Source organism: Microcaecilia unicolor, chromosome 7 (genome assembly GCF_901765095.1).
Source record: "Microcaecilia unicolor chromosome 7, aMicUni1.1, whole genome shotgun sequence".
In the NCBI taxonomy this organism is placed as follows: domain Eukaryota; kingdom Metazoa; phylum Chordata; class Amphibia; order Gymnophiona; family Siphonopidae; genus Microcaecilia; species Microcaecilia unicolor.
Genome location: NC_044037.1, coordinates 230,289,420 through 230,301,759, shown reverse-complemented (window position 1 = coordinate 230,301,759; position 12,340 = coordinate 230,289,420). Strand labels below are relative to the sequence as shown.

Sequence of the window (12,340 nt, the reverse complement as noted above, 5' to 3'; positions counted from 1 at the left end):
TTCAGGATGCTTTCCCTGGGCACCCTTCTTCCCATGATTCAGGAAAAAGATTGGCTATGCTCTCTGGACTTGAAGGATGCCTATACGCACATCCCGATACTGCCAGCTCACAGACAGTATCTGCGATTTCAGCTGGGCACACGTCACTTCCAGTACTGTGTGCTACCCTTTGGGCTCGCCTCTGCGCCCAGGGTGTTCACAAAGTGCCTGGCTGTGGTAGCAGCGGCGCTTCGCAGGCTGGGGGTGCACGTGTTCCCATATCTCGACGATTGGCTGGGGAAGAACACATCCGAGGCAGGAGCCCTGCAGTCCATGCAGATGACTATTCGCCTCCTGGAGCTACTGGGGTTTGTGATAAATTATCCAAAGTCCCATCTTCTCCCAGTGCAGAAACTCGAATTCATAGGAGCTCTGCTGGATTCTCGGACGGCTCGCGCCTATCTTCCAGAGACGAGAGCCAACAACTTGTTGTCCCTCGTCTCGCGGGTGCGAGCGTCCCAGCAGATCACAGCTCGGCAGATGTTGAGATTGCTGGGCCACATGGCCTCCACAGTTCATGTGACTCCCATGGCCCGCCTTCACATGAGATCTGCTCAATGGACCCTAGCCTCCCAGTGGTATCAGGCCGCTGGGGGTCTAGAAGACGTGATCCTCCTGTCCACGAGTTTTCTCAAATCCCTATATTGGTGGACAATTTGGTCCAATTTGACTTTGGGACGTCCTTTCCAAATTCCTCAGCCACAAAAAGTGCTGACTACGGATGCGTCTCTCCTGGGATGGGGAGCTCATGTCGATGGGCTTCACACCCAAGGAAGCTGGTCCCTCCAAGAACGCGATCTACAGATCAATCTTCTGGAGTTGCGAGCGATCTGGAACGCTCTGAAGGCTTTCAGAGATAGGCTGTCCCACCAAATTATCCAAATTCAGATAGACAACCAGGTTGCCATGTACTATGTCAACAAGCAGGGGGGCACCGGATCTCGCCCCCTGTGTCAGGAAGCCGTCAGCATGTGGCTTTGGGCTCGCCGTTACGGCATGGTGCTCCAAGCCACCTATCTGGCAGGCGTAAACAACAGTCTGGCCGACAGGTTGAGCAGGATTATGCAACCTCACGAGTGGTCGCTCAATTCCCGTGTAGTGCGACAGATTTTCCAGGTGTGGGGCACCCCCTTGGTCGATCTCTTCGCATCTCGAGCCAACCACAAAGTCCCTCAGTTCTGTTCCAGGCTTCAGGCCCACGGCAGACTGGCATTGGATGCCTTCCTCCTGGATTGGGGGGAGGGTCTGCTGTATGCTTATCCTCCCATACCTCTGGTGGGGAAGACTTTGTTGAAACTCAAGCAAGACCGAGGCACCATGATTCTGATTGCTCCTTTTTGGCCGCGTCAGATCTGGTTCCCTCTTCTTCTGGAGTTGTCCTCCGAAGAACCGTGGAGATTGGAGTGTTTTCCGACCCTCATCACACAGGACGAAGGGGCGCTTCTGCATCCCAACCTCCAGTCTCTGGCTCTCACGGCCTGGATGTTGAGAGCGTAGACTTTGCCTCTTTGGGTCTGTCAGAGGGTGTCTCCCGCATCTTGCTTGCTTCCAGGAAAGATTCCACTAAGAGGAGTTACTTCTTTCTATGGAGGAGGTTTGCCGTCTGGTGTGACAGCAAGGCCCTAGATCCTCGCTCTTGTCCTACACAGACCCTGCTTGAATACCTTCTGCACTTGTCTGAGTCTGGTCTCAAGACCAACTCTGTAAGGTTCACCTTAGTGCAATCAGTGCATACCATTACCGTGTGGAAGGTAAGCCGATCTCAGGACAGCCTTTAGTTGTTCGCTTCATGAGAGGTTTGCTTTTGTCAAAGCCCCCTGTCAAGCCTCCTACAGTGTCATGGGATCTCAATGTCATTCTCACCCAGCTGATGAAACCTCCTTTTGAGCCACTGAATTCCTGCCATCTGAAGTACTTGACCTGGAACGTCATTTTCTTGGTGGCAGTTACTTCAGCTCGTAGAGTCAGTGAGCTTCAGGCCCTGGTAGCCCAGGCCCCTTACACCAAATTTCATCATAACAGAGTAGTCCTCCGCACTCACCCTAAGTTTCTGCCGAAGGTTGTGTCGGAGTTCCATCTGAACCAGTCAATTGTCTTGCCAACATTCTTTCCCCGTCCTCATTCCTGCCCTGCTGAACGTCAGCTGCACACATTGGACTGCAAGAGAGCATTGGCCTTCTATCTGGAGCGGACACAGCCCAACAGACAGTCCGCCCAATTGTTTGTTTCTTTTGATCCCAATAGGAGGGGAGTGGCTGTGGGGAAACGCACCATATCCAATTGGCTAGCAGATTGCATTTCCTTCACTTACGCCCAGGCTGGGCTGGCTCTTGAGGGTCATGTCACGGCTCATAATGTTAGAGCCATGGCTGCGTCGGTAGCCCACTTGAAGTCAGCCACCATTGAAGAGATTTGCAAAGCTGCGACGTGGTCATCTGTCCACACATTCACATCTCATTACTGCCTGCAGCAGGATACCCGACGCGACAGTCGGTTCGGGCAGTCAGTTCTTCAGAACCTGTTTGGGCTTTAGGATCCAACTCCACCCCCCGAGGGCCCTGTTTGTTCTGTTCCAGGCTGCACTCTCAGTTAGTTGGTAAATTTTTTAGGTCAATCTCAGTTTTGTCCTCGCCGTTGCGAGGCCCAATTGACCATGGTTGTTGTTTTGAGTGAGCCTGGGGGCTAGGGATACCCCATCAGTGAGAACAAGCAGCCTGCTTGTCCTCGGAGAAAGCGAATGCTACATACCTGTAGAAGGTATTCTCCGAGGACAGCAGGCTGATTGTTCTCACAAACCTGCCCGCCTCCCCTTTGGAGTTGTGTCTTCCCTTGTATTGTCTTGCTACATACTGGACTGGCCGGCTCGAGACGGTTTCGGGCGGGAAGATGGCCGCGCATGCGCGGTGCGCGCGGGGGCTAGCAAAGGACTTTGCTAGTGAAGATTCCGATTGGAGGGGCTGCCGTGGACGTCACCCATCAGTGAGAACAATCAGCCTGCTGTCCTCGGAGAATACCTTCTACAGGTATGTAGCATTCGCTTTCTTCTAGACTTCAGAGCACCATTGCTTGGCTGTTCGAAATACTGAACATTCCAGGCTGCACGATACCCTTAAGGGGCGGTTTACTTGGAACTATTTTCTCTGTCTCCTTCTGCTGGTAGATGGACATAACCCATTAGTCTGGACTGGCCTGGTATGATTAAAGGAAAGAAAATTATCAGGTAAGTACATAATTTTTCCTTGCTTCCTTTAGTGCGTTCACTTAAGATCTTGGTTGTTGGATTCTGAGCTCAATTTCCATCTTAATATAAGTTGCAGAAATATTTATTTAAAATATTTATTTTAATATTCAGTTTCAATACTATACATTAAGACAAAATCTTGAAACAAGCAAAGGGGGTAGCATTACAGAAAAAAAATCAAGAATTAAAAATAAAATTAGAAATCTGTATTGTACAAATCCCTAAAGTCCACAAGGAGGTGAGCAAGAGAACTAATCATACAGTAGAAATAAACTCTAAGACATAATAAGCAATCAAATGTTAGAGTGCAGAAGAGCAATCATTTTGATTAGAGAAAAGAGGCTCAAAACTTAAAGAGGGGCGACTGAGAGGGTAAAAACTGTACAACAGGCATGAATGCTGTTCAAAAGTACCATCCTGGAGGCCCAGGCCAAACATATTCTGCAAATTATAAAAGAAAGATGGAAGTTCAAGAGACAGCCGGCGTGGTTGAAAAGTGAGGTGAAGGAAGCTATTACATATACATAACATAGTAGATGACGGCAAAAAAAGACCTGTACGGTCCATCCAGTCTGCCCAACAAGACAACTCATATGTACTACTTTTTGTGTATACCCTACTTTGATTTGTACCTGTGCTCTTCAGGGCACAGACCGTATAAGTCTGCCCAGCACTATCCCCGCCTCCCAACCACCTTCAGAAAATGGAAGAAGGAGCCGTCTGAAAATAACAAGAAGCAGCATAAGGAGTGCCAAAGTAAATGCAAAGCGCAGATAAAGAAGGCCAAGAGGGATTATGAAAAAAAGATAGCATTAGAGGCAAAAAAACATAGTAAAATTTTTTTTCGGTATATCAAAAGCAGGAAGCTGGCAAAAGAATCGGTTGGGCCGCTGGATGACTGAGGGGTAAAAGGGGCGATCAAGGAAGACAGACGTAGCGGAGAGATTAAATGAATTCTTTGCTTCAGTATTCACTGAGGAATATTTAGGTGGGATACCAGTGTTGGATATGGTATTTCAAGCGGACGAGTCAGAGAAACTTACTGACTTCACAGTAAACCTGGAGGACGTAATGGGGCAGTTCAGCAATCTGAAGAGTAGCAAATCTCCTTGACCAGATGGTATTCATCCTAGAGTACTGATAGAACTGAAAAATGAGCTTGCAGAGCTACTGTTAGTGATACGCAATTTATCCTTAAAATCGAGCGTGGTACTGGAAGATTGGAGGGTGGCCAATGTAACGCCGATTTTTAAAAAATGTTCCAGGGGAGGTCCGGGAAATTATAGACCGGTGAGTATGATGTCGGTGCCAGGGAAAATGGTAGAGGCTATTATTAAATAGAAAATTACAGAGCACATCCAAGGACATTACTGAGACCAAGTCAGCACGGCATTAGTGTGGGGAAATCTTGTCTGACCAATTTACTTCAATTCTTTGAAGGAGTAAACAAACGTGGACAAAGGGGAGCTGGTTGACATTGAGGTTACTATGGAACTTTGTAAGGCTAAGTGCTTTGAAAATGAGCCACACTGTGTATCTGGATTTTCAAAAGGCGTTTGACAAGGTACCTCATGAAGGGCTACAGAGGAAATTGGAGGGTTATGGGATAGGAGGAAATGGTCTATTGTGGATTAAAAACTAGTTGAAAGATAGGAAACAGAGAGTGGGGTTAAATGGGCAGTATTCACAATGGAGAAGGGGTAGTTAGTGGGGTTCCTCAGGGGTCAGTGCTAGGACCGCTGCTTTTTAATATATTTATAAACAATTTAGAGATAGGAGTAACCAGCGAGGTAATTAAATTTGCTGATGACACAAAGTTATTCAAAGTCGTTAACTCGTGAGAGGATTGTGAAAAATTACAGAAGGACCTTACGAGACTGGGAGACTGGACGTCTAAATGGCAGATGACGTTTAATGTGAACAAGTGCAAGGTGATGCATGTGGGAAAAAAGAACCCGAATTATAGCTACGTAATGCCAGGTTCCACGTTAGGAGTTACGGACCAAGAAAGGGATCTGGTGTCGTCGTCGATAATACACTGAAACCTTCTGCTCAGTGTGCTGCTGCGGCTAGGAAAGCGAATAGGATGTTGGGTATTATTAGAAAAGGTATGGAGAACAGGTGTGAGGATGTTATAATGCCGTTGTATCGCTCCATGGTGCGACCACACCTTGAGTATTGTGTTCAATTCTGGTCCCCGCATCTCAAGAAAGATATAGTAGAATTGGAAAAGGTGCAGCGAAGGGCGACGAAAATGATAGCGAGGATGGGAAGACTTCCCTATGAAGAAAGACTAAGGAGGCTAGGGCTTTTCAGTTTGAAGAAGAGACGGCTGAGGGGAGACATAATAGAGGTATATAAAAAAATAAGTGGAGTGGAACAGGTGGATGTGAAGCGTCTGTTCACACTTTCCAAAAATACTAGGACTAGGGGGCATACGATGAAACTACAGTGTAGTAAATTTAAAACAAATAGGAGAAAAAAAAGTTTTCTTCACCCAACGTGTAATTAAACTCTGGAATTCGTTGCCGGAGAATGTAGTGAAGGTGGTTAGCTTGGCAGAGTTTAAGGGGTTGGACGGTTTCCTAAAGAACAAGTCCATAGACCGCTACTAAATGGACTTGGGAAAAATCCACAGTTTCGAGAATAACATGTATAAAATGTTTGTACGTTTGGGTAGCTTGCCAGGTGCCCTTGACCTGGATTGGCCGCTGTCGTGGACAGGATGCTGGGCTCGAGGGACCTTTTGGTCTTTTCCCAGTATGGCATTACTTATGTACCCGGGTCCTCTGGAGCAGAATGAACAGCCTCTTGACCCTGATCCACTGTTTTATTACTCGGGAACATCACTAATTGAGACGGATCAAAGAAAAATTTTTATTCATATATTTAACCATATATTTACAGAGGAATGTCAATAGGAAAAAATGCCCTCTGGTCCAAAACCCTGGGTCTCATAAGTAGAAACTGCTTGCAACACTTCTGAGTAGCTTTAGCCACATCTGGAAACATTCAAACTTTGTTTTGTACTTTGAATGTGTCCCTCTGTTGAAGATTAAAGCTTTAAAACCCAATCCTTATCATAATCAAGTGCCATAGTAACAATCGTGCCTGGCATGACAACTTCATCCTTTGATGACTCGAGAAAAGCAGTTAAATTTAAGTTATCCTCTGATATAGGTAGTAAGTGATCCACAGCTCCAGGTTTTTTTTTCTTAAATGGAGGAAGATAGAAGACCCTGGTTGTAGGAGAATTCTCACGTTTTAAGTTACAAACATGTCTGGCCTTTTAACCAAAGAAATAACTAGATTGTTCATTCGTTGGACTGAGGTGGCTAAAGAATCCACAGAATTCTGTAATACAATCAGTTGTGAGTCTTGAGCCTCCACCTATTCCAATTCAGCCACTTTTTATTCCAAAGAAATGGGTTTCCCAGCTTGATTAGAAATCTGAGCTGTAATAGTGTGACCCAGAGACTCAATCATTTTCCAAATTTTATCCAGAGTAAAAGACGACTGTCTTATTGGCTTAAAACCTGTGGACTTGGGAACTTCAGGCTATACTCCTACCTCCAAGGAACCAGGGAGCTCCAGCTGAGCGCCTCTTGAGATGGTCCCAATGCCTTCCAACTCAGTAACTGGCAGTGCAGACACTGTGTCCTGCCAGTTGGATGCTATCACAGCTGACGACTCTAGCCCCTGGTAAAGCCCATTACAGCTCCTGTCACCTGGCTGAACGGCCTCCTCCAAATGCTCCACCCGGTGCGGTGCCAGATTCGATGATAGTACCCTGTCCAGGGCTGAGCGACACGCTACTGCCCAAGAACGAGGAGGGCTGAACTCTGCTCTGCCACGATCCAAGCAGGCTTACCCTGGCTGATGGTAAGTGGTCAGTATACTTTTCTGTTGTTCGTTGGATGAGTACTGGTTACTTTCCATAGCTTGTGGGGGTAACCTTCCTCAGCCTCTTAGGCATTTTCACTAAAGAAACAGAGAGTCCAGAACACACGTCTGTTTTCTAGGGCGCTAATATATATTTAAACTGCACTTTCCATTACGTCCCACAGATCAATCCAGAAACAAGTAGGTTATGTCCCTCTACAAGCAGGTGGAGATAGAGAACGCCAGAGCTCTGCCATAAAGGATACTGTGCAGCAGCCTCACTTTCAGTATTCGCTCCATCTCATCAGATGGATGAATATATCCTGTGCAGCTCTGAGGATGGGGCTTGCCCCTGGCCTGTTTCCTCAGGTCTAGTTGAGCTGGGGGTTTTGGCTTTCTCTGCCTATCTGTTGGGGGTACACCTGGAGGGGCCAGGTTCCCCCTCTCCCCTCCCCGTTTTTTCTCCATGGTTTGCCCTCCTCTCTGGTTCCAGTTTCACTTGCTCCTTGCTTTTCCCCTAAAGATGTGATCTCCTGCCTCCTTCACAAAAAAATAAATGATGACACTGGCTCATCGATTGCTCTGACTACGCTTCCATGTCTCTCCTGCAACTGTAAGTGCCTTTTCCCCTCTTCCTGTTGAGCGATCAGTGCCTGCTCCCATAGAAATTTTTGAGTACAGTTTCTGGGCTTGTGCTGCATTCTCTTGCACTCAGGCCGGCTTCTCTGCTTGAAGCCCCCCCCGGTTCTTCACCAGGAGAGGCAATATGTGGGATTTTAGCAGGCTTCCAGCTTGTTGGTTAGTGGACGTTTAGTGCCCTTTGTGCCATTTCCTTTTGAGTATTGTCCTTCAGCAAAAAAAAAATCTACTTACCTGTCAACCATTTGCTTTACTTCTGTGGCGCCCTGTTTGCTCTGGCGACAGTCTCCTGTCACGGGCTTTGGCAGTGTTTTTTGGTGGCGGGGATATCCTTGAGAGGCGGCTGGTTGGCCTTTTCTTTCTTTCATCCGGGCTGCGGGTTTTCTTTCTCCACTTTGGCGCCTCGTTTGCCAGCTTGTTGGTTTAAAAAAAAAACCAACAAACAAAACGACTACATGAAATGTTTACAGAGATTAGGAAAGCTGGAAAATTGGGCAATGCTATAATAATGGGCGATTTAATTACCCCGATATTGACTGGATAAATGTTACATCAAGGAGTGCCAGGGAGGTACAATTTCTAGATGTAATAAATGACTGCTTCTTGGAGCAGCTGATCAAGGAACCGACGAGGGGGAACCATTTTGGATCTGGTCGTTGGTGGCATGCAGGGCATAGTGCAAGAAGTGGCGATGTTGGGTCCCCTGGGAAACAGTGGTCATAACATGATCAAGTTTGAGCTACTATCTGGGATGAACCCGCAAAAGAAATCTACTGTAGCTGCATTTAATTTTTGAAAGGGTGACTATAGTAAAATAAGGAAAATGGTTAAAAAGAAACTAAAAGGGGGGGGAAGTGACGTCATCCAACAGCATGGCCGCCTAAAAGCTAAGCTCCCACAGCCCCACGGAGAATTTAAGCTTAAACAGCAGATATAGCGACATCTGAGAACTGAAACGGAGCTAGAGATTCAAAGCGAAGTTATAGAGGCGAACAAACCTGGGATCGGCACTCAAAGTGGCGGATCTTTCCCGTTTCGCTTTTATAGAAAAAACAGCGGTGTCCCGAAACAAAATGGCGGAGATGCGGAAGGCATCGGAGCCAACGACTGGAGGGAAAACGAAGTCGGCGGGAAACGCATCGGAGCTCCAAAACGAGCGAGCCACAGATGAAAAGGTCCCTCAGAGACTAGAAACCTGGTTGCAGGACATTAGCGCTGATTTGAAAGCACTTCGAGCGGAGATGGTGACGCTCAAGGAGGATCTGAGAGGGGAGATCCGGGAGCTGGGCTCACGCCTGGAAGACATCGAAGCGCAGATGGAAACACATAGTGAAGCCATGGGAAACATGGATCAGCAAATTGGGGAGGTGCAAGGGACCCAGCAACAGCTTTTAGACAAGATAGAAGACCTAGAAAATCGGGGCCGGCGCAACAATTTAAGGTTTCGAGGCTTGCCAGAAGTGCCCACGTACCAAGACTGTGAACATGTGGTACAACAACTGGTTAGTGCGTTGCTCTCAAACAACGGAGAGGCGGTGGAGGCCACTACCATACAATTAGAAAGAGCACACAGAGCACTGGGAGCTAATCGGAGCAATAAACCAAAGGACATCATAGCCTGCTTTTCTAGCTTTAAACTAAAGGAGCGGGTGCTGAAAATGGCCCGTCAGATACCAGACTTTCAGTGGGACTCTTATGCTATCGAGATTTACCAGGACCTGGCAGCAGCAACTTTAAAAAGAAGGGGTGACCTGAAACCATTCACCAGACACCTGAGAGAACTCAAAATTCAATACAGATGGAGGCACCCTTTTGCATTAGCTTTCTACAAAGATGGGAAAATGCATCAAATAAAATCTATAGAAGAGGCGAGAGCTATTTGTCCTGAAACACCGGAACCTGAAGAGAGAAGAGCAGGGGGTCAGGAGGAAAAGAATACCACTAGACCCCTACCACCAAGATGGCAAAGAGTGGGGAAAGGGCCCAGAAGATTACAACGCCAACAATCCGCCACAAGAGTCACCTGAAGCTAAGCAGACATCAAATAGACTCAAGTTCACTGTTATTGCATAAATCGCATATAATCTGTTAATTTCAGGTATGAAACCATGAGAACTCCGTGGGGTGGACGGGAAGCGGGGCGGCTACTTACTCCATAGGTAGACACCCGCGGGTATACCATGGGGTATTACACAACTGTTAGGGACATTTGGGGGGAAGGGAAGGGGTATAATCAAAGGAGGGAGGGGGGGGAGGGGGGTCAGGTCTGTGTGATAACAAGGGGTAATCAGTTACATGTAACAAAAAATGAAGAGCTCCTGGAAAGTAATGACCAGCGAGCAAATAGGGGAAATAAGGAAAGAATAGCAACATTGAATGAATATGGGGGAATTTAAATGCATGTCTTTGAATGTAAAAGGGCTCAATATTCCCAGAAAAAGGCAGTTGTTGTTCCGGGAATTGGTGAGGTTACAAATAGATGTGGGCCTGATTCAGGAAACTCACCTGAAGGCAAAATATGAATATCTATGCAAACATAGGCAATACCCGGTTATCTATTTTGCATCCAGTAGGGATAACACGAAAAGCAAAGGGGTGCTGGTTATGTTTCGAGGGAACAAGACCTGGGGGATAAAGAAAGTGATAAAAGATAAACAAGGGCGATATCTATTGATAATTTTTGAGCTAGCAAGCCAGACCTATACATTGGTAAATATATACGGGCCCAATACGCAACATTCGGAATTTTTCAAAGAGCTAGACCTCCTGCTGTGTGGGAATATAGAAGGAACCTTATTAATAGGAGGTGATTTTAATCTTACACTGAATCCGAACTTAGATAATTCAGCAGCCGTTGCACAGTATGCTAAGCAGGATAGGCGAAATTTCCAAGATTTCCTTACACGCTGGCAGTTAATAGATTACTGGCGTAAAGATAACCCCAACGAACGCACATATACCTTTTTTTCATCAGTACATCATACGTCATCTAGGATAGATATGTGGTTAGGCGATGCCTCCCTTTTGGGACGAGCTGAAACTCCACAGATTATTCCACATACCTGGTCAGACCATTCACCGGTTATATTACAAATCAGGGGAGTAGGGCCCAGAAAACCGAGACCTTCCTGGCGAATGGATGATGCACTACTCTCAGATGCAAATAATGTAACACAAATAGAACAATCTCTTAAAGAGTAAATTACTTTTAATGATAATGGGGAAGTGTCTCCAATTACCCTATGGGAAGGTCTTAAGGCTGTGACCAGGGGCTACCTTATAGCATTAAAATCACGGGTATGGAAAGCTCGATGTACACAAGAGAATGATATTCGCCAGCAACTGGCAGAGGTTGAGGCATTATTGCAAAAGGGAGAACCCACAGATCTCACAGCCCGAAAGATGCAAGCACATGACCTGCGGTCACAGTTACATGATTTGGAATTAGCTGATATAAACGAGCAGCTACAGCGAGTGCACCAGATACACTTCGAATTTGGTAATAAACCAAGTAAACTGTTAGCCCATAAATTAAAACAACAAATAACTAGAACTGGAGTAGAAGGGTTACGAGATGAAGGGGGAAATGTACAATCTGATCAAAATTTTATGGAAGAGGCTTTCAGAGGATTTTATAAAAAACTTTATAAACCAGAAATAACACAGAGCCCAGAGGAGGTAGCCAATTATTTGGAGGAAATAGACCTTCCAGCACTTCCAACAGACGCGGACCAATCGTTAGGCAGTCCCATCACAATAGAAGAGATAGAGCAGACGATTAAAGGATTGGTTCCTAACAAAGCACCAGGGCCTGATGGGTTTACCAACAAATTTTATAGGTGCTTTGGAAAGATATTATCTCCTATTTTATTAAAAGTCTTCAACTCCATAAATGAGGTCACTGGCTTACCACCAACCTGGAACTTGGCGACCATTACTGTAATCCCCAAACCAGGCAAAGACCCTCTCGCATGTAGTTCTTATAGGCCTATCTCATTATTAGGGGTAGATTATAAGATATTTACTAAGATTTTAGCTACTAGATTGCAGAAATATCTCCCCGCACTAATACACGAAGATCAAGCAGGCTTTGTACAGAACCGTCAAACCTTTGATAACATAAGGAGGACATTACAGGTAATTCAAGGGGCACAACTCACAAACTCCCCAATGTGTATACTTTCTCTGGACGCTGAAAAGGCCTTCGATCGTGTCAGTTGGCCTTTTCTTTTTGCAGCATTAAAGAAGGCGGGTATTGAAGGGAGGTTTGCGGAATGGCTAAAATCTATATACAGATTCCCGAGAGCAGGGGTACGAGTTAACGGGATTTTGTCTCGGCCATTCTCTCTCTATAGAGGCACTAGACAGGGCTGTGCATTGTCACCAATGCTGTTTGCTCTGGTTATGGAGCCTTTAGCAGCCAGAATCAGAGCAAACGATGGAATACGAGGTTTACGAGGAGGGGGGATTGAAACTAAAATACTTCTTTTTGCGGACGACATTCTGCTGCTCCTAAAAGATCCCATATCAGCTTTTCCA

General features: G+C 46.2%; 1 protein-coding gene across 1 annotated transcript in view; it reads left to right on the top strand.

The window, feature by feature from the left end:
- The window catches only part of UBR3 (ubiquitin protein ligase E3 component n-recognin 3), a 686,242-nt gene that overhangs the window by 39,139 nt on the left and 634,763 nt on the right, over positions 1–12,340 (top strand). Inside the window, 2 exon segments of the mRNA XM_030210854.1 lie at positions 8,849–9,547; positions 11,052–11,300. Of these exon segments, the coding sequence (XP_030066714.1) occupies positions 8,849–9,547; positions 11,052–11,300 (948 nt within the window).